The following is a 23,206-nucleotide window of genomic DNA, read 5'->3' on the forward strand; positions in this document are numbered from 1 at the left end:
TTTAGACTCTTTTGCCCATTTTTCTGTGCTAGAAATGCGCACTCTCTCCGCTTTTAGACTCTTTGGCCCGTTTTTCTGCGCTAGAAATGCGCACCCTCTCCGCTTTTAGACTCTTTGGCCCGTTTTTCTGCGCTAGAAATGCACATCCTCTCCGCTTTTAGACTCTTTGGCCCGTTTTTCTGCGCTAGAAATACACACCCTCTCCGCTTTTAGACTCTTTGGCCCGTTTCTGACACCTAGCGTTCAAACTTTAAATCTCACATTATAAAAACCTGTTTAACAGCGGGCCAACTTTCATTCTATTTCTAAAACACCCCTGCTTTACACCGTTGGACCACTCAGCACCCCATAATGGTATTGTTTAAACATTTTGTTAAAGTACTGATTGATTACTACAAGCGATTTAAAGAAGTAACAGATGTAGAGTCGACTTACAACTAAGAATCAACTTGCAACTTGTCAAACACATCGCTGTACAATTTCACAACTAGTTTTATTTTTAATAAACACTAATATCCAACATGATCTCACAGCGCTGTTTTGCTAGTTCTTCTTCAAGTAAATGACAGACTGGTTGAGTGTGTTTGTGTGGGGTTTGCTTAACAGCACTATCAGGGTTTAATATTTGGACTAATCAAAAACACATACATGTAAGATCATGTTGTAAATGATTAGCGACTCGACGTGTAGCATTTTCAAAACATTTTCAGACATTTTTTTTAAATAACGGAAAACTGAGCTTTATCTTTGTTCAATATCAGCCATCCTACCACCCCACTAAAACCTCCCCAGCCCTGTTCCTTTCCTCTGCTGTCCCCTTCTGCAGATCACACATAAAGAGTCCCTGGAGCAATTCCTTGTTTTGATGGCTGGTTTCTTGTGTTTTGCATGACGGGGAGCACCATTCCATATACATAATCCTCTCTAAGTGCTCATGCTGTGATAGTGTAGCTAATCAAGCCCACAGCGACGCGCTCAGGTCCCAGTGGAGCCAAACAGGCCTCCCAGACACCGCTTCAGGGGGAAGAGCTGCCCAAGAGCAGGGCAAAATTTACAGATTGGCTCTAATCCAGGAGTCAAATTGGTCTCGGCCATGTTTTCTGTGGTGGCGCTGTGTTTTATAATAGTGTGGAATATTGTTCCTGGAAATGTACAATCAGACCTTTTGTAAATGAATTGAGTGTAATGACAGAAAATGTGAGAGTGCTTTCTGACCACTTTCTTCCTTATTTTATTTTAAATGTGTGGAAATCAAGGCTTGTGTTTGATTTGTTACAACTAAAAAGCACAGAATTTGTAAAAGCTATTTTTTATTTGATGTAAATATATATTTACGTTGAAAGGCAGAAATGGTGAGTGAGTGAGATAGAATGAGAACATGTGAACATGGACTGAAGCCTTACTGGCTATAACAGATAGGCCACAATACAGGGATTATGATTCAAAATATTGAGACATATTGCAAAAATGCAAGCAAGTACAATATATAATATTAATAAATGTAAGAAAATATATATTGCATTTTTTTTACATCACACTTTAGAAAAAAATAATACATTATCAAGCTGAGTGTACTCTTCATCCAGGCAGAACTGCAGGATCTAAAGGAAGAGTACAACACAAACATAATTGCCAACTTATCATTAAAAGCAATTCTGTGTTTTTGAGTATTGATATTATGTTGCGAAACATATTTGGTGATATTTTGATATTGTGGCGGTGCGTAAAAGCTTACACAGCATGCTCTCTTATTCGTTTTTTTTAGAAGGGCTATATGTCCAGGATTATGGGTGTTTATGTGCTTAGTTAATGGAGCATATGTCTACCATATTGGTGTTGTGTTGGAGGGTGGATAAGGGTCTTCACCAGTGGGCCGCTACTTTAAGAGAGAAAAAGAATACTTGGGCCTCGACTGCCCCTATAAACACTCCAAGTGTGAAAAGAATCAATACATCTGTCTTCTGTGAGTCAGTTGAAAGTTCCACTCACTACATCTATTGAAGAGCTGCTCTGTAATTTTGGTAATTTTGGTTGAGAACCACGGACAGCACACAGCACGATTAGCCAGTAGACTTTGTCTGACAGGGGGATCTGTATCTTCTAGAGGGAGGGAAGTACTTTCAGATCGTGAGCTGTGCTTCTTTCACAGTTAAGCATGAACTAATGTGTGGTAAACATTTAGCATATACATGGGGCATGGACAGGAACAGCTAGCTTATTTGCATAAAAGTGACAGAGCCCTTAAAAGGCTTATTCTGAAAGGAGCTGAAACTCTTTATGTGAGAGTGTTTCTGTCTAAATAACTTCATGAGCATGTTTTGTATAGCACATTGACCTTTTTTTTTTACTTGTCTAAAAAGAGGTATAATATAATATAGTAATATAATTAAGCAATAATACATGAGAGGGAGGGCTATAATGTGTAATATTGGCACTGCTGTGCTGCGGTTGTAGGCAGTGCCAATATTACACGTTATATCACAAACCTCAAGTGTATTATTGGGATGATTCCATTATCGCTGTTTTTTAAAAGATTTTGATTTAAAGAGAACGAGAAAATACAGTCTGTTTGGTTATAAACACTCCACGAGTTAAAATAGTTCCAGTGCTGCTCTGTTTGTAGCTGCTCTGTTTGGTTTGTAAGCACTGCATTTTTGCCAGGTTACCTGTATATGGAGGAGTAATACATGGAGATCTTCGGTTACAGTGCATTACCGGCTGATAACGGCACTCATAGAATGGCTCTCAGCCAATCACATTGCAGGCTGGGAACTAACTGTGGTATAATATAATATGTAGCATAATAACTATCTAGCCTTGTTACTGTGCCCCTGGTTATTTTTCTTTCACCCCTACAAAAAGCCTAGGACACTTGTTTAAGCCTAAACTTACTGTCAAAAAAAAACAAAAAAAAAGGTATAAAAAGTGGGTACCACTTTAAAATAAGGCTACCTTTATAAAGGGTTTGTAAATGGTTTACAATTAGTTTATGTTTATTAGTGGCTACTAATTAGGTTGTAAATGCCCTAAAATCATTAATAATCAGTTATAACACATACATAGACCTGTTGTTTGTCAAATAGTGTACCCACAGCCATCTATATTGTTGCCCTTTCTACGTATGTGTTATAACTGATTATTAATGATTTTTAAGGCATTTACAACCTAATTAGTAACCATTAATAAACTAATTGTAAACCATTTATAAACCCTTTATAAAGGTAGTCTTTTTTTAAAGTGGTACCAAAAATCGTTCTGCTTCCATAAACAGTTTGAGCAAAAATAGCCTACATTTATACACTGTAGATGGTCTTATTAGTTCTGTACTTTTGCTTCATCCTTATCACTGAGCAGATCCATCGCTATGCATGTGGATCTATCTATATCTATAGACAACGACCCTGAGAACACAATACACCACTTCTCCAGCATCTTCTGAGACCACAGGGAAAAGCCGTGGCCTTCCAACAAATTGGGCTTGGCCTCTGTGTGGGTCCATACGGAGAAGTCAGATCGCCGCACATGGCCAGGCTTAATGAGTCACCGGGGGAGGGTGATATGATGGGGCACTGTGTGGATAGGGGCTGTTTGAATTTGGGGAGCACCAGCTTTTGGTCCATGAGCCCTGGAGGGCAGCTGGGCACACCACCTGTTAATGAGCTGTGAAGTGGCCCTCATCTGATGTCTAGCCAGTGCACCATGCTCTCTGCAGGAGGGGGAGGAGGAGGCAGGGGGGATATGGACCCTGGATTTGATGTATTGTGAATGAGAGTATTGTGAATGACTGATTTAACTGTTGATTAAAAATGCTGCAGATCTATAAATGCGTTTCTGATGGCTTGTTTGTTATTGTTGTTTATATAGAGTTCTTTTGAAACCCCACCGACCACGCCATTTCCCATATCTTAAAGAATGGAAAACTTTAGATTATAGGATAAAACTCATAGGGTAACATGGTGTCATTGCACAAACAGAGAGTTTTGCTATAAAATGAGTATTAAATGTTTTAAATGTGTGTCCTTTTGCATGTTAACTGTTAAATGTCAACACTTTATTTGAAGGGTGCCTACATAGCGGCTTCATAGCAATTGTTCCATTTGAAAAACTGTACTTAAGCATCATTGATAGGTAATATAATGTGTATAGATGAGGCTTTTATGATTTTAATTAAAAGAACCAAACAGCCCTGTTCCTGAGCAGCAGATGAAATAATGTAAACAAAATAGTACAAAATGACTTGCTTTTGTATGTATATGTTAGATTTCAATATAAGGTATGGTTTTATTTTAGTAAACATGTTCCTTAATTGGCTACACAAAAAAATAAAAAAATACTGCTCTTGAAAAAAAATTAAGAGATCATTTTAGTTTTTGAAACAGTTTCTCTGATTTTGCTATTTATTCTTATTTATATTCTATAAACTACAAACAACATTTCTCCCAAATTCCTAATAAAAATACTGTCATTTAGAAAAATGATTTTCAGAAAATAAGAAATGGCTGAAATAACAACAACAAAAAGATGCAGATCTTTCTGACCTTAAGTAATGCAAAAAACAAACAAGTTTATATTCATAAAGTTTTAAGAGTTCAAAAATCAATATTTGGTGGAATAACCCTGATTTTTAATCACAGTTTTCATGCATCTTGGCATGTTCTCCTCCACCAGTCTTGCACACTGCTTTTGGATAACTTTATGCCTTTACTCCTGGTACAAAAAGTTAAGCAGTTCAGTTTGGTTTGATGGTTTCTGATCATCCATCTTCCTCTTGATTATATTCCAGAGGTTTTCAATTTGGTAAAATCAAAGGAACTCATAATTCTTATCATTTTTACTCATCATCTTATTTTTTTCCAGAGCTGTATAATGTCTTTTAAACATCTCCCTAAAAAAAACATCATTACCTAAGAATGATGCTTCATGATAGCTTAATAAATATATAAATTTTGTCTGTCATCTTTATAAAGTGTCTTCTTGCAATAACTAACAGTTCTTACTGTCAGCAAACTGTTCATAAATGCTCTCGTATTGCTTAACAAACACATTATTTAATGCTTTTTATACTTACCACATGTCAGAAAAAATTAGTATTGTGACATCATTGTATATCTGAAAAGTTCCTGATGTATCTTATAATCATATTAATGCAATTTAATAAAATACACTCCCTTCAAATGAATCCAATGACGAATTCTTCTACACAGTAAATTTGGCAGTGCTAAATTAACACAGTGAGTGTAGAAATTTGTCACTTTTAGTGTTGACTTAATAAAAATGTAAATAATGAGACACTACTGTATATGTCCAAATGTTTATGGACACCCCTTCTTGCAGATAGCTTGTCTAATCCCTATAGAGATGTATAGTCCATAGAATAAGACTCTCTGGAACAGATAAACATGAGGCTAATTCTAAGCTGAGTTAGAAGGGTATTCCACAGCATTGAGCTGTGGAACCATCATTTGGAATGATGGTGCGCCATACGATACTTTTGGGATGATCTCACTAATGATCTTCTAATGGTCATTGAATGCAGTCTGAACAAAGAGAAAAACTTTCCTGGAAAATGCAGGATATGCTCTTTTTAATTTTTTAATTTTAATCTTTTTAACACCCTTTTTTTAAAGAAGAAATAATCATTTGATCAGTCCCAATGTCTACTTTTCCTTTTATGGTGCATCTATAAACCATACACCCTGCAGAATGTGCCATTTTCACTATTCTACTACACTAATTACAAAAGAGGTCACAAACTGGCACACTCCTTTCCACAGACTGTTAACCTCTCTCTAATCAGCATCCATGCCAGCTCATTTACTCCCGTATTGAACTTCACGATTGCCTCACGCTTAGAATTCGCATTTAGCATGCTGGCTCGAGATTGCACGTGGGCTGATACGAGTGGGCCGACGCCGGTCAGACTTGACCGAGCGCTAAGTGCTCTCAGAAGAGCTACTTTTGTTTTGTCTGTCTGCCATTTATCCACGCAATGATGCCAATCTTCATTCAGCGCGGTGACAGAGTGCAGCACCGCGGTCAGCTGCTAAATTCTGACTTACTTTTCATTAACCCCCCCCCCCCCCCCCTCGTTCCCCCACCCCACCCCGAGCCCAAATTAACCCCCTGTCAGTGCCCCACAATGGAAGTGGGCATGGCCCGGTCTGATTTATCCCGTATTTAGCCTTCAAAAGGGGCACCGACCCCAACCCCCTGCCCCTCTTCCCCAAATGGTCCCCCATCCAGCCTGAAGCCTCAGTCTGTCAAGCCTGAAAAAAGTGACAGGCCTTGATTGGGGTGTGGCTACAGTGAATTGTGAGTGTGTTAAGGTCTAAATAGGATGTGTGACAGTCTATGCATGTGTGTGTGTGTGTGAATTTGGAGTGGGCGGCCTTGGTTCTACCCATATGCTCTCTGGTGGAGTCTGGGCCAGAAATATACACTGCACACTCCACACACCAACACATCAGCACACGCATCCACACACTCATTCATTCAGGAGAGGCTGTGGTACCCTCATGGAGGCTCGCACACAGTAAACTGGATTGAGCTCCATTCAATGGGCATCTTCATCTTGGCACATGGATTAACGGTGGACACTTTTTTTTAAATGGGCATTTTTTGAAAATTCCTGCCATTATAGACGCCTCCTATCATTTATTACCATTCTACACTTCTTTAAACCTTTGTAAAATTGAAATCCATTAGGAAACTAGAAGAATGTGGGCTCAGGCATGTGCCCATAGAACCAATCACTTTATTGGACCAATGTTTTGGACTCTACTTCTGCTGGGTTCTTCTTCGGGCGCCACTGTTTTTCTGGTGGCCCCTGGTTCTTCCTTGGAAATCTCAGTCCCTGTGTTACTCCCAACAGACACGGGCACTCCCGAGGCGCCTAAAGAGGGGGTTACGCAGGCCCCCGCCTCAGGACACGATGAAGACAACACCCTGGGCTACACAGGTACTGCTGTTTCCTCCTGTACTACTCGTCTCTGTGTCATTGCTTGCTGCAGTAATGCTGAAGTAGTAGGTGTATCTACCTTGCTGTTCCTAGTGGAGAGCTACAATGTACTGTGTTAAAACAATACGAACATTATAAGTCACTGCAGGCCATGCAATGTGATAAATGGTCCTAATTTGATGATTACTAATGTATTATTAATAGTAATAATGGTAATATTTTACGCTAAGGAGAGTTGTCATTTAATTAAGTGAGCTTGGTCTTTGTTTAATAAAGCCAGATGAGATTCGCAGATGCATTAAGCTTCATTTGTTATGCTCAAAGAAGTAGAACGTAATAGGAGGTCTGGTGTGTGAATAGTATTAGTGAAGTATTATCTGGATTATACACAAAGGCAAAGCTGATATATTGTAGTATTTGTTTAAAATCATGCAATAGATAAGTTATTAGCAAATTAAGATACAAATCTCACCACGCTTTTGAGATTGGCACCAATAATTGTATTGTTATATGGCTTTAAATATGGAATTAAAGTCAGTAAAGCTTTAAGTTTTGTTGTATTGTGTTGAGTTGAAGTTTAGATCCAAGTTAAAAAAAATCCAGCCCAAGACCAGCTTTTGGAGGAAGCTGGTTTCAGATGGTCTTAGTCAGTTCATTGAAGGTCAAGATGGTTGATAAGATGGACATTCAGGCTGGTTAACCAGCTCTTGACCGTCATTGTGCATGTTTTATACTTTATTCTGGTTATGGAGGTCAGTCTGGTCAACCAGCTTGGTCTTGTTCATCAGTGTGATTGAACAGCTTGTCTTGGTCTTGCTGGATAGCCAGGTTTGACAAGCTTGGTTTTGGTGGTTGACCAAATTGGTCTTGTTGGTCATGCTGGTCAACATAAAAAAAAAAACAGGTTCAGAAAATCTACCAGAAAAATGCCAAAGTAGAATGTCCACCCATCCGTTTGTGAGCTTATGCTGACGCATACTTGGGTTCTGCAGCAGGACATTGACCAGCTTGGTCTTGCTCATCAGTGTGATTGAACAGCTTGCTAATAATAGCCATTCTTGGTTCAGTCTTGGTCTTGCTGATTAACCAGGTTTGTCTTGCTGGTAAATCTAATTAAACAGGTTGGCAGTGCTTGTCATGTTGGTTGTTAAGCTTGGTTTTGGTGGTCTACCACATTGGCCTTGCTGGGCTTTATCATGCTTAACCATACTGGTTGTCTATATTGGTCATATTGATCAGATTGATGCTTGTTGATCTGCTAAACTATCAAACTCATACAAAAACACATGTTTTTGAAAACTGAGTTCAGAAAATCTACCAGAAAAATCCCAAAGTAGAATGTCCACCCATCAGTTTGTGACCTTAAGTTGAGGCGTACTTGGGTTTTGCAGCAGGACAATGACCAGCTCGGTCTTGCTCATCAGTGTGATTGAACATCTTGCTAATGATAGCCATTCTCTAGCCATTCAGTCTTGGTTTTGCTGATTAACCTGGTTTGTCTTGCTGGTAAATCTGATTAAACAGGTTGGCAATGCTTGGTTTTGGTTGTTGACCAAATTGGTCTTGCTGGTCATGCTGGGCTTCATCATGCTTAGTCATAACTGGTTGTCTAGCTTGGTCATATTGATCAGATTGGTGCTTGTAGATCTGCTAAACCATCAAAATCAAACAAAAACATACCCTATGCTGAGCTAAGTTTACTCAAGAGCTAAATTAGGCAGCATAACCAGCTCTACCAGCTTGAAAGACGTCTACTATAAGAAAACCAAGCTTTCTTATTATTCACTTAAATCCTCTTTCAAGTCTACAAACTGTTCTAAGGGTATTTGCAAAGCATATCTTAAGAAATAAAGCTGATTTGTGGGAATTGGATAACCTCTAGGTTTTGTTTTGCGGTGTAGAATGGGGTGAAACCAATGACATGCGAGGGAAAGGCAGCCAGAGTCGCAATCTTCAGATTGAATTCACTTAGACGAGATGAATCGTAAATTGTGGAGCAGAGATCTGAATATCCTTGTGTCTTTGTGCTTCAGTTATATGAGAAATTCACCTTTCTTGAGCTCGTGGCTCTTCTGCAGAGCTGTGGAGTGTTATTCTTGGAGCTATCTCTCCAACACTGTGAGTTCCATTAGGGAAATGAGTCTCGATAAGGGAGAAGAAAGTTTCACTGTGTGGGTGATCCACTGGGATGAGAACGTCTGCTGCAGAGACTGAAGGATGAGATTACAGACTCAGAATCCCCTGTGCTTTCAAAGTGTCTCAAGGTTGGAGATATATGAATACAATGCTCTTTGTATTATTGGATGTTCTGCAGCAGATTCTGAGAAAGGGAGTGTGTGCAGACGTTTAGAACACAGTTGAGATTGTGAAGGTCTGTTTATTGATTTGGTTAATCAGAATATCAGTAAAAAATACTTAAGATTTAAAGGATACTCTTGGTCATGGGTTTGCCTTTTTATAAAAATAAAAAATGCCAGATCTCAATTTTAATATATTATATTTATATATAAAAAATGATTGGGCGCCAGATTTTTTTGTATTTTTGCTTTGTTTATATACTTACGTTTTTCAGATTAATATTAGCCAAAGATAACCTGAGTAAATATAAATAGCATTTTTTAATGGTAATTTTATATATTAGGGGAAAAAAACGCTATTCAAACCAACCTGACCTTATGTAAAAAAAAGTAATTGCCCTTCATGACACACATTTTTTGAAGTTCAGAAAATCCTCTACCACAAAAAAATCCTAAAGGAGAATGTCCACCCATCAGTTTCTTACTTTAAGCTGAGGCATACTTGGATTCTGCAGCAGGACAATGACCCAAAGCACACCAGCAAGTCCACCTTGAAATAGATAAAAAAAAAAAAAAAAAAAGAATGCTAACGCTAAAGTTGGCACAACCAAGTTATTGGGTTTTAGGTGGGCAAATACTTGTTTTACATGTGGTCTGGTTGGTATGGGTAGATTAGTTTTTCTTAATAAATGTAATTATCCTTTAAAAAACAGTCTGATATTTGTCTGATATTAAAATGTGTTTGTTAATCTGAAAGGGGGGGGGGGTGCTTTTTTCACAGCACTGTATAAGTGTTTTCACTTATACAGTCGAACATAAACAGTGTTTTTTGCCATTTTTGACTAAATAATTTAGGTTTCCAAATATTTGGTGCATGCAGTTCTTATGGACTATATATTGATGAGCTCTGTTATTTTTCCCAAATTCTAAATAGAAACATTGTCATTAAGAGCATTTATTTGCAGAAAATAAGAAATGGCTGAAATAACAAAAAAGATGCAGAGCTTCCAGACCTCAAATAATGCAAAGAAAACAAATGTATATTCATAAAGTTTTAATAGTTCAGAAATCAATATTTGGTGGAATAACCCTGCTTTTTAATCACAGTTTTCATGCATCTTGGCATGTTCTCCTCCACCAGTCTTACACACTGCTTTTGGATAAGTTTACGCCACTCCTGGTGCAAAAAAATCAAACAGTTCAACTTGGTTTGATGGCTTGTGATCATCCATCTTCTTTTTCGATTTGGTAAAATCAAATACATTTTTAAGTGGGTTCTTATTTTTTTCCAGATGATACAGATACTTATAACTGCATAAAAGAAGCTTTCACCTTGTAGCATCACAGCTTTTTAAACTTGCTATTGTTCATAACCTGTCAGTCAAAGTTGTTTGTGCATTTCTTTCATGTGCAGCTTTTGTGATACCTTATTATCTTTTCTTAAAGAAAGGATATTATCTAGACTGCTTTTAAGCAATTTGAAGGCTAACACCATTGTAGTAAGTTATTATGTGTAACATGCTAGTCTAGACAAATGAACAGAAAGAATGTAACACAATAAATCAAATGTTCTTTAGAACAGTTACCTTCTAATTATACATGTATTTAACATTTGTCTAATTTGTAAAATTGTCTAAAATTTTATAGTCCATGACCAATGGCTGATCATAAAGTGTTACTTCTGGAATGGCTTGGGATTGCCCACCTCTACAAGCTGTGAGGTGTTATCGTGTGAGTGAGGCTGGGTTGGGTACCAGAAAATTCCAATTCCTGAGGTTGTGTGTGGGCATTTAGCATTTAGCTCAGGTCCACAGTATCATGTGTGTACTGGGGTACTGTACATCATAAAAGGCATTACCACCCAAAGTGGACAGCACAGTCGGTGATAATGATTGTGACTGGACAAACTAGACAAACTAGAATTGTCTGTATGAATAGACAAGTGATCCTGCGTTTGCTTGAGTAACTGCCTCTCCCTCCCCAACTCATCCTAGAAGTACTGTGTCCTCATTCCAGAGGACACAGTTTCACCTCTGCACAGCTCAGTGCGTGTCCTACTGGCAGCACCTGGGGTGTTTGGTTGCTTTGAAATCAGCAAATTATATAAGGTTATAGACTTATAAACTAATTTTGGATCATTGTAGTTTCATTGAAATAGATAGTTGAAAAAATCTTCAAACTTTGATCAAAATGGCAAATTATGTAAAGCTATAGTAGTTACATTGTATTTTGGCCTGTTTTAGGTAATGTTTCAAACTGGAAATATATGAATATGAATATTTGAAATATAACTCAAATAAGCTGGGTATCTAGTATGAAATTTGATTGAAATAGAGCATAAAATAAAATTTAATTTTGTTCACCAAAATGCCAAATTACTTGGGGCTTATAGTCTAATATTTTGGTTTGATTCAGGCACAATTTTTAAACTTTTATTTTTCATGAAATATATTTTAGATAAGTTTAAAATTAACTGGACATGGTGCAGTGTATGTAGTTTAATTGAATTTTTATTATTTGTTTCACCAAAATGGCAAATTACTTAGGGCTATAGTGTTTCATTTTGATCTGACTCATTAGACTCATTTTTCAAACGAATTATTTGCCATGAAATATAACTCGAATGAGTTTGAAATTGGCAGGGCATGGTGCACTGTATTCATGTTTTACTTAAATTGGCCTAAAAAAACGTTTTAATTCTTTTTTTTAACATGTGTATGGTCACTATGGTCTGTAATGTGGTTTATATCTGATGTCTATCTGAAGGTTGATATCTGGCTTGATTTCAGGGAGTGACAGACTAATAGAGAGAGAGAGAGAGAGAACACTATAGTCTATTAGCTCTTGCTCTCCCTGTCCAGGGAAACCTCATTACAGGTTAGAGACTTGGCCTTGGGTTGTGACCTCAGAGCCAGAGCTCTTGTGGGTTCCCCGCCAGCATCAGTGGAGCGTTGAACGACATTCTGCTGGCTGTTATTAGTGCCAAAGGTTCCTGCTTGGGGCTGCTTGGGGCCGCACCCCCCCTCCTCCACACGTTCCTGCCTGAACTGTTTCTCCCCACCCAGAGTGGACGTGGGGTACTTGGTCCCAATTGAGTGTATCCTCAAAGTGTGGCTTCATAATGCTCTCACTTGCCCCCCCCCGCCCACCATAAATAGAAAAAACGTGGTTAGCTAGTGCGGGCTTGCCTTTAGGGTCTATCTCACTTGAGATGTAATTACCTCCCTTCACGGACCCTCGTCGCTGGTGGGGTGCATGGGGGCTCTCTTGTAGGCGCTCCTTTCCGTTCCTATTCCCCATCCAATCTCTATTCATCTCGCTGATCCCCCAGCTTAACTCTGCCTGTGTCCCTCCATAATGGAGGAAAGAGCTCCTCCATAAGGCTGTGCTCTCGACTGTGCGGCAGGTTAATTCCTCCAGGAGGGACTGGAGTGGAAGGGAGATCAGCGAAGAAGGAATGGAAAGAGGAAGAAGCGAGAGATCAAGAGATGATTGGCGATTATTCATCACCACGGCGCTCGCCGCGCTCAAGAGAAGCCGAACCTGTTTCACAATTGTTGTTGTGATTAGCATGAGCGAGAGGATGCTAAGCAGGCCTGCCGCTGCCAAACTCTAGACGACATTCTCCTCTATAGAAGCGAACAGCCCTCGAATTTCCACAGGCGACAGGACAGAGGCTCTTGGGTAATCATGAGAGGTTTCCTTTTTTTTTTTTTTGCCCCAAATCATAAATGGCCTTCACTCGCACGCCGACAAGCTGGGGTTCGAGCAGGGGGAAAAGGGGGCGGGGGAGGACCTGGGGGAGTCAAATGCCCCTCTTTTGTACCGAGTCTGGATGTCCATATGGTGCCCTTATGACTGTCAGTTGAGGGTGCTGCTGATTGACAGATTCAGAGTGACGGGTGTGAAATACCAGCCTGAGTTTATCCACAGTTATTCAGTGTCAATTATGTACATGTTTTGAGGAAAATTCTTAGGCACATCTGGAAGTGGATAACAGATGCCGTCCATCACTGTGGGTCTGTGAGAGAGTAGTGCTCTGTGTAATCTTCACAGATTACACAGTTCGATAATCACTGATAGTATTGCAAGTTCACTGCCGTCAAAGAAATGTTTCATTTGCTATTCTAGACATACCCACAACAAAACAAGTAAAACATGGGGCTTTTTCTTTTATAGTTTAGGGCTATGAGGTTCGTGCATCCAGGTTGTCATTTAGGTCACATGGTACTTGGACTTGGTATTAAAAATATGCCTCACTGTCACATCCTTGCCCTATTTCCTGTCTGTTGTCATGTTTCTCTGTTTGTTTACCTGTTCCTCGTGCCTGTGTCTCCCGCGTGACCCGTGCCCCTGTGTTTCTTCCCCAGTTAATTTCCACTTACCTGTGTTCATTTGTAACTCCGCCCCTTAGTCCCAGGTGTTTCCTGTTTCCCGTTTGTGTCCACCACTATTTATAGTCCGTGTTTCCTTTCTCGTGTGTCGATCCTTGTACGTTTTTACGTCTGTCAGGTATGGAGGAGGGAGGACTCGGAGGCGGACACAAATGCAAACAATAATAAATTTAATAACGTAAACAAACACAAAATAAACATAAACTTAACAAAGAAAACAGAACTGAGCATAAACAGGAAAACACAAGGACCACTAACAGACGTAGACCTTTGATTTGAACAGAGCACATTGCTAAATGTACAACTATGGTGGCTCTGTGTTTTTTCCTTTTTAGAAAATAATTACTATGATCACTATAAGGCACATTTAAAATCCTTTAATTTTCCCAAAAATCATCAGTGCACCTTATAATCCGGTGCACCTTATGTATGAATTTTACCAGTCAGGTTGTAAGAAGCAGTAAAGCCACTCCACTGAAGTAGCACTGTTAGCATTAGCTGCTAATTGCACTAGCAATAGCTTTTTGGTCGTCCAGAGGTAAGTATTACTGACCTGTAGCTTATTGCTAACCCTGGCTAGCACTGCTGGAGCAGAATTAGCATTAGCCGCTAACTGTTTGCTGTTCAGAGGTGAGTATTATCAGACTGTAGTCTGCACGTTTACCATGTTAAAACATGCTACGTGGGATAAACCTCTAGCTAGTATTGCCCTGGCTTACTGGAAAACTCACGGTTCCTCAGTGTAGCTCTGTCGGGTGTCATTAGCCACTAACTGCTAGTGGTTAGCCGCTAATGCTAAATGCTAATGATCTGTGGAAAAACAGAAGCGCTTTACTCACCCAAATATTAAAAGTTTTCAGGAGAGAAATCTGTGTAGACTTATATCCAGCACTCGTTTAACCTGTCTGACTCGTCCGAAAAGTTTTTTTTTAAGAATTACAGTTTTGTTTACTTAACTTAGCTTTCAGCTAAATTAGAAGGAAAACATGGTGACACTCCTGTTTCTACACTCTAAAAAACAGAGGTACGATATGAGTACTTTTTTGTACTCGAAGGTACATTCTTTATAATTGTACCCTCAAAGGTACAATATTGGTCTTTACAGGGTCAGATTTGTTCCCTCTGAAGTACAAAGTCATTTCTAACAGCAATAAGTACAAATTTGTACCATTTAACCAGCCTAAGGGTACATTCAGTATTCTGCATCACTGCACTAATGAACAGTATATATTTTAATTGCACATTTTTTATTTGAAAGCCAGACAATTTTGTATCATCAAGTTTTTGAGCCATATTTAGTTGATGATAATGTTTATAATCTTTATGATCTTTACTGCCACAAAAACCATGGGTACAAAAAAGGACTTTCACTGAAAGGTACTTTTTTGTGCCTCAATATAAGGTACAGCCCCAGCGACAAGCTTTGTACTCTTTTGGGTACAAATCTGTACTTATATTTCTTAGAGTGTACTACTAGTTACTAGTGTCGCATAAAATGCGCCTTATATTCCGGTGCGCCTTATGTATAAAAACAGCCCAGAAAATAGACATTTATTCATAGTGCACCTTATAATCCAGACACATCGTATTTCTGAGATATAAAAAATGTTATTATCATGGTATACTGTACTACCATTATTCAGCCCACCCCTCCTCCAGATACTGAAAGCTATTCTTTAGAGCACTTTAGCTGTAATCTAAGAAAGGCCTCGGCTTAGTTCCTGTCAGCTCGATCGCACAGCTCACGCAGAGCTTCCATGGCATAGCGAAAACACTGCGTGTCATTGTAGATTTCATTTTAATGTTTCACACACACTCTATTTGCAGCGGAGGTGCGAGTGGGTTCAGCAGTCCTGGGCTGGGGTCTTGGCTTGGCTGGACATCAGTATGTGTGAGGGGTGAAATTTCGTGCTGGGAGTCGTAACTCTGCACAGCACCTGCTCCTCCGAACTCCTCTGGCGCGTGTTGTGAGGTCAGCTGCACCACATTTCCCATCCATCATATTTATAGTGCTCATCACAGCAGCGGGCTTGTTTTGGCAGCTGACAGCAGCAGGGAGACAGAAAGAGGCCTTTCAGATTGTTTTTTTACTTTCTTTCTGTCTTTTCGTGGGAGGAAGGACACTCTTTAAGGAAGAGAGAGAGATAGAGAGAGTTTAAGCTAAGATAGAGTGAAGGTGGGAGAGAGAAAGTTGTAGGGCTGTCACGATTACTCGATTAATTGGATATAAAAATGTACCTTCTCTAAAATAGCAATTACTATTTTTGGGGAAATTTGATTTATTTATTTTTTTGGCACCACTTTAAAATAAGGCTGTTTTATAAAGGGTTTATGCATGGTTTATAAAAAAATGTACATTGTAAATACTTTAAAACCATTAGTAAGCAATTAAAAAAATAATCCATTATAATGGGAAACAGTGGCCTGTTGTTTGCCAAATAGTGATTCCACTTTAATTTATACTGTTAGTCGTTTTCTTTTCCATCAGTCAGCATTTACATATGTGTTGAAAAACTTTATTAATTGAACTACCCAGATTAAATGTTTATCCAATAATCATAATGTGGTGTATACTGACATTAATTACATTAGTTTATTTCTATTAAACTGACTTTCTATATTTTTTTATTAGATATATTAATGCTGACTGATGGAAAAGATAAAGTAAGATAAGCATTTCGGCCACTGTTACCTGTTGCCCTTTCCATTGATGAGTTGTGTCTGCTTGTTAATGGTTTTACAACTTAGTTAATAGCCATTAATAAACCCCTTTAAAACCCATTTATAAACTCTTTAGAAGGGAGCCTTATTTTAATGTGGTACCTTTTTTACTGTGGTAAATGTATTCCCACTCCTTCAGATTTCTTTTGTTTTTGGCTTTTTTTTTGTCATACTGATATTTTTCTGATGATCAAGCAAAATTTAATATCAAACAAAGATGACCTGATTAAACATAAAATACATTTCTAAATGATCATTTTATTTATTAAAGGAAAAAAGCCAATCTAAACCAATTTGAGTCTTACACATCTCTGTGGAAAGATTTTGGTCCACTCTTCTTCACAGAATTGTTTTAATTGAGCCATATTGGGGTGTTTAGTTTAGTTTATTTTTTTTTAGCCAATTCAAAGGTGGACTTGTTTGTGTGCTTTGGATCATTGTCCTGCTGCAGAACCCAAGTACACCTGAGCTTGAGGTCATGAACAGATGGTCAGACATTCTCCTTCAGGACTGTCTGGTAAAGAGCAGAATTCCTGGTTCAATCTATTACAGCAAATCTGCCCCAGACCATCACACTACCACCACCATGTTTTACATTCAGTATGATGTTCTTTTTTTCTGAACGTATATGTTATGTTTTATGCTAGACATTAGAATTCACTTTTTTAATTTTGTCACGTCAGTTAAAAAAGTATTTACCCAAATATATACCAAAAATATATTACTGCATCAGTCACTGACTGACATTCATTATAGGGTGCATTACATGAGTAATAAGTTGTGAGTCCAGACATTTATTGTGGGCATTTTTAAAATTTATTTCTAATTTTTATCCATTTTTTTCACCAATTTACAAGGCCATTTACCCAACCCACTCATTAGGACTCCCCCTATCACTAGTAATGCCCCAACAGCAGGAGGGTGAAGACTAGCACATGACTCCTCCAATACATGTGAAGTCAGCCACCACCTCTTTTTGAACTGCAGGATTTGAACCAGTGATCTCCCGATCATAGTGGCAGCACTTAGCCTGCTGGACCACTCGGAGCCCCGTTGTGGGCATTCTTGTCAGTTTTTAAAGTTATCCAAAAGCAGTGTGTATGACTGGTGGAGGAGAACATGCCAAGATGTATGAAAACTGTGATTAAAAACCAGGGATATTCCACCAAATATTGATTTCTAAACTCTTTCTTTGCATTATTTAAAGCTCTGCATCTTTATGTTATTTAAGCAATTTCTAATTTTCTGCAAATAAATGCTCTAAATGACAATATCTTTATTTGGAATTTGGGATAAATGTTGCCCATAATTCATAGAATAAAACTACAATGTTAATTTTACTCAAACATATACCTCTAAATTGCAAAATCCAGAATTCAGAAACTGAAGTGGTCTCTTAATTTTTTCCAAAGCTGTATTTTGGCCACATTGTGCAGTGCTATACTTGATCATTATTATTTCTTATACAGCCCAGAAGCAGAACTGGCTTTTCTGTCTTCCTGATTAATGTTTCATTTGCTGGTTGAAATTCAATTACTTTGTCCCTCTTTGCGTTTTGACTTAGTTGCTAGGCAACAGCTGAAGTAATAGATTCTATAAAGGGGTTTTGCAGGTTTAAATTTATGCACCTGCTTCCTGTTGATTTTTTTTTTTGTGTTTATTTTTTTTGTCTTTAACACCTTCATCTTGGGTGCTGTTTAAAGCAGCGCACCCAGTTGAGCGCGGCAGCAGAAGAGTATCTCGCAGGCCACCCTGCGCAGTGGGCCTGTGTTAATAATTGAGTCAAACTGCTGGCGAGGGCCGTGTCCAACAGCTTGCAGTGCACTGATTGGCCCAGTCCCCCATTGTGAAGGTGGAGAGGGCTCACAGTAGCTGAGACAAAAGGCATCGCTTGGCTCGGTTACCCTGAGACAGTCGCTCTATTCATCTAAAGCCTCTCCGGCCAGTAAACCAATTAAGCCAATTAAGCATGAAAACACAATGTGACTTGTTCTTGCCACTGTGCATAAAAGGCAGAGGGAGAGCTGGGTAACACAGCTAGTTAGAGGAGGCTGGAGCTGAAAAGTTGGATGGAGTCACCCGAGGCACTTTTGTTTCTTTGTGGAGGGAATCGAAGTCCTGTCGGTGTGTTTTATGCGCTAATTGGAAACCATGGCGTGTTGTGGCTGGAGAGCTGCAGAGCTGTATAGAACTATTGGATGGTCCAATCTATTCCTAAAACCTTCACTACATCGCTTTAGCTGATACACAGGGTTTTGCACCCTTCTTAGCTCTCTTTCCCAGTCTCCAGCTAGCATCCTATAAAGCTAATAGTGCTAATCCCATGCAGAGTGACTTGTCTTTTGGCATGGACACGTCGAGCCAGACACTCACCATCATGCCTTTACCAATGTCGTATTGGTAGTAAATTGAAAGAACAAGGTAAAGAAAAAAATGACAAATGGATTAGTGCTACATACTAAGTGTTAATTATGTGTACAACATCGGAAACCTGGCTCCCACTATCAGGCCTCACAAGATAATATCTCACAACGTATACAGGTGTGGGCCTTCTCAAGCCGTACCCTGAAGTAATGCCTTATGATCAGCGTACACACTGCTATCCCATAACTAACCCATGACTAATGTACTGTATATAAACTGTAAAGTGAGTAAAAGTGAGTTGCAGTTTTAACAGTATAGTATAGTTTAAAATATATACCAGAGGTCACTAATAAGCAGACCGCTGTCTGGGTCCGGACCCAGACGTTGACCGATGCGGACCCAAACCGATAAACTACTGAGAAGGATTTAATTCTGACTGTGTTCATTTAAAGCACCAAAACTTTTCTCGTCTTTAAGTTATACATGCTTTGCAGTGCAGTAAGCTCACAGACCAATCACATGTGTTGTAATATCACCAAACGCTCTCCTCTGCCAATCAGATCTGTGCAGATTCGGGAGCACGGAGCACACAGGCGAAGTAGGCAGTTAGAAATTGCAGTCGGAAAATAAAACGAGAAAGTCTAATTCAGATGGTGCGCACCAGAAAAAGAAATTAAAATACTACATTTATAAAACATAATAACAGTAATAATATTAAACAAAATAAAACTGCTGTTTTTAAACAAAGCTGATATTCTGGCCAAGTTCAGCAAACATTTCTCAATATACTGTACAATTTGTAATTTCTGTAGATATTATGACAGGCAGGCCTAAATCTAATATAAATAAAATCAAATTTGACTCACATTTGATTTTGATTCACATTAATAGATTATTTATTGAGGGTGGTGCATTTTTTGTATGATAAGTTGATAATGTAATTACTGTAAAAGGCCTATTTAAAACAATAAATATTGTTGAAATAATAATACTGAATAGTAAAGATACAACACTGACAGAACTTCTAGGCTTCTTCAGTAAACAGCATATAGCACTGAATCACAACACAAGGTAATAATAATGATGACGGTCCAGACCTTGGCCTGACGAAATTTTCTCTAACTGGACCGTACTGAATTCTAATGAAATACCCCTTATATATACCATATACCATACACACATGCATTCATATTCATAATAAACTCACTGATAAATATGAATGAATAGTGTATTAATCATGCCTTTTTAAAAATTGGGATTACCCTAAGCCCAGGTGAAATTCAGAGAAGCCACTATGCAATAACTCTTCAGCAAGTTAAACCTATGGTAAATTAGAAAGAAATGCTAAACAGTTGTCCGAGGTTTTTACACTCATGTTTGCTCTGTTATCCATGTCTCTTCAGCTAGTGATACACTGAAGCTCATCCCTACGCTAATCCCGCGCTGAGCTGAAGGGCAGCGAGGCCATTCAGGTCACGCAGGCAGATTCGGAAATGCTACAACCTGTTTATCGCCTCATCCCGAGTTTTGTGTCAGCCAGCGAGCGCGAAGCGTAATGCCCTGCTCTTTTTCTTCCTTCCTTTCATTCTTCCTCTCTACGTCCCTCCCGTTGGGGTGTCCCTCCACATCGTTCCGCATGAAGGGCCTCACTGAGTGACAAAACAGAACCAGATTTGTTCAGCCCACTGTTCGGGACCCTCCGAAGACCCTCCGTCTCTTTTTCTCACGGCTCATAAGTGAGCAAGGAGAATGCCCTCTCTATTCTGTTTGTTGTTTTGTCTGTTCTTTGCTTTGGGTCTTCCATTCTGAGCTTTGTTGTCTTTTCACAGTAAGTTTCAATTCTTAAAAGCACTGGACGATAACTAGGACCTTTTTTTGTGCTGTATTGAACTTTTTCACATAATTGAAGGGGAAGTTTTGGCTGTTTTTTGTGAGTTTTGTGTTTGTGGTTATAAGGATGCTTCTGCAAATTGTTGATGGTTTTATTATTAGCTTGTGTGGTTTTACGTTCTTGTGGCCTGTGGCTGTACGTGAGAGGCATTTTTACCAGTGATAAGACCGCTGCAGATTTGTCTGAGCCGGTCACGCAGAAAGAGTGGGATGCTCTCTGTTAGCTGGCCTGACAGAACATCGAGAATGTGCAGGAATGAGAGGACAGCACTAGTGCTTTAGAAACCATCTCCTTTTTAGGGTGATTTATATGAATTCATGCATTTCTAGTTACACAGACTGCATACTGTTGACGTAGACTACCTTTAAAGGTAGATTTTGGCAAAGGTAGTTTATTTCTCAAAGAAATGTGTACACATTTTTGTTTGGACAAGTGTTAAAGTGCCAATTGCCCAAGCCATTCATTTGAACCCCCCAATCCCATCACTGCTTCCAATGCTCCCAACACTAGAAGAGCAAAGGCAAGCACATGTTTCTCTGAGACATGTAAAGTCAGCAACATAGCGCAAGCATGTCCACGTACATGCAGGAAAGCGCTGACTCCCCAGCTCTCTGATGCATCAGCTAATATTGTACTAATAATGATGGCAAAGACACATTTACATTCTTCCTTTTGATTGTGAGATTCAAGAACCATGTAGACTTCCTTTAAGGGTATACTTTTGCAAATGTAGTCATTTCACCACAACATGTTTACGTGCATTGTTTTTTTAAGCACTTCCAACATGTGACTATATATCAACCATTTCTCCATTGTGAGAAAAATCAAATCTTTCTCAATGTTCAATTTAGTCCATTTTTTTGGCGGCCAACATCGCACTCTTAGACTCGTGTGAGTAGAGTGCCATCTACCCATGCAGAGACAGCATGGCCAATTGTGCTCTCTAGGGCTCCAGTTGCTGGTGTCAAAACATTGTTTTCTTTTGTAGTTTTGGTGGTGAAAATCCTTAGAAATTGACGCCACAAGTCACCTAGAAAGCAGTGCCAACAAAACCAGACAAAACAAACCATGACCTTCAGACAGGTTGCTGGGGTGTAAAAAGCCATCCAAACGTTTGCTATATCTTGAAGTGAAAATGTAAGGGTGTACATCCTGGTGTGAGAAAAGTATTTTCATGCACGGAACACAAAGTTTGTTGAACTGAGGAGGAGCCAGGTTACAGGTTAAGGGTTAGGAGCCTAGGTAGCCTGGAGGACAGGAATTTAAGCTGTCCTGGGAACACAAACTGGAATGGCCTGGGGACAGAAACATGAGAGATTGGAGGAGCTTGAACTTGAGCAGCCAGAGGTGCAGGCCTGCAGTAAGAGTTTTCAGTGATGGGGAGTCTCAACATGCTCTTTGGAGCACTTTCTGTGGTTGATTCCATTCCCACTGACTGTGTCAGCAGTAGCCTACTTGGTAACACAATGGCCATCAATGTATTGGCAAAGCTTTCCCACAAACATAAGTGGAAATCCAACATGATGGTTCATATACTGGTGAGCCTCCAGTTTTGGATCAGGTGATATGTTTGGAGATACTTGACAGAGAATGCGTGTCCAAGTTTCCAAATTAAAATATCATGGCCAATGAGCAATACATGGTCACTTACCAAGCAATTACTGACATGTCTGTAATATGTATTGTATTTTTCGCACTATAAGGTGCACCCGATTATAAGGTGCATTTTATAAGAGACACTATAAGGAACTTCTAATTCAGCAGATCTCACCGCTGGGTGGTGGTGGGGCGAGATAGCTAACTGAGTTAAGTAAAGCTTTTTAAAAAAAGACTTACTTTTAAGGTCAAATGAGCACTGGATGTTAACCTACAGAAATTTCTCTCCTGAAAACTGTTTATTTGGGTGAGTAAAGTGCTTCCATTTATTTACAGTACGCTGAGATTCCTGAATTTCTCCAGCACTAAGGCTGGAGCAGTAGCGGCTAAAGCCACCCAACAGCGCTACACTGAGAAACCCTAAGTGTTACGGTAAGCCATGGTGATAGTAGCTAGCGGTTCATCCCACGTAGCATGTTTCAACACAGTAAACATGCAGGCTACAGTCTGATATACTCACCTTTCAATGGCAAAAGAGCTAGTGCGGTTAGTGGGTGATGATAATGCTGCTCCAGCAGTGCTAGCTGGGGTTGACAGCAGGCTACAGGCCTATAATAATCACTTCTGAACAGTGAAATAGCGGTTAGCGGCTAATGCTAATGCTACCCCAGCCCCGGTGCTGGAGAACTAAACTAAAACTCTTGTATAATGCAGCACTTCAGTGGAGTGGCTTTACTGCTTTTTACAACCAGACTAGCAAAATTCATACATAAGATGCACCAAATTAAAAGGTACACTGACAATGTTTGGGACAATTAAAGGATTTTAAGTGTTACTTATATTGCAAAAAGATGTGTAGTATCTATAGTAGATAAAAAAAAAAAACTTTCAAAATGTTTTGGTGGAAGAATCTGGACATCAAATGGTAAATTTTCTCACATTTTCTACACACTCACTTATTTTTTTACAAACATAGTTTTTTTTT

The 23,206-nt window shown here is 39.1% G+C and overlaps 1 protein-coding gene across 4 annotated transcripts in view; it reads left to right on the forward strand.

Annotated features, from left to right (window-relative positions):
• The window catches only part of robo1 (roundabout, axon guidance receptor, homolog 1 (Drosophila)), a 480,259-nt gene that overhangs the window by 153,808 nt on the left and 303,245 nt on the right, over positions 1-23,206 (forward strand). For 3 of the 4 annotated variants that reach the window (XR_007425321.1, XM_049467115.1, XM_049467118.1), the window contains exon 1: positions 6,703-6,958. Coding sequence is in view for 3 of the 4 variants with exons in the window: in XM_049467115.1 (XP_049323072.1) it covers positions 6,718-6,958 (241 nt within the window). In the remaining variant the exon portion in view is untranslated. Of the gene's footprint in view, positions 1-6,702; positions 6,959-23,206 lie in introns of those variants that run through there. The other variant, XM_022679654.2, reaches the window with a different exon arrangement.

This window comes from Astyanax mexicanus, chromosome 18, assembly GCF_023375975.1.
Source record: "Astyanax mexicanus isolate ESR-SI-001 chromosome 18, AstMex3_surface, whole genome shotgun sequence".
NCBI lineage: Eukaryota > Metazoa > Chordata > Actinopteri > Characiformes > Acestrorhamphidae > Astyanax > Astyanax mexicanus.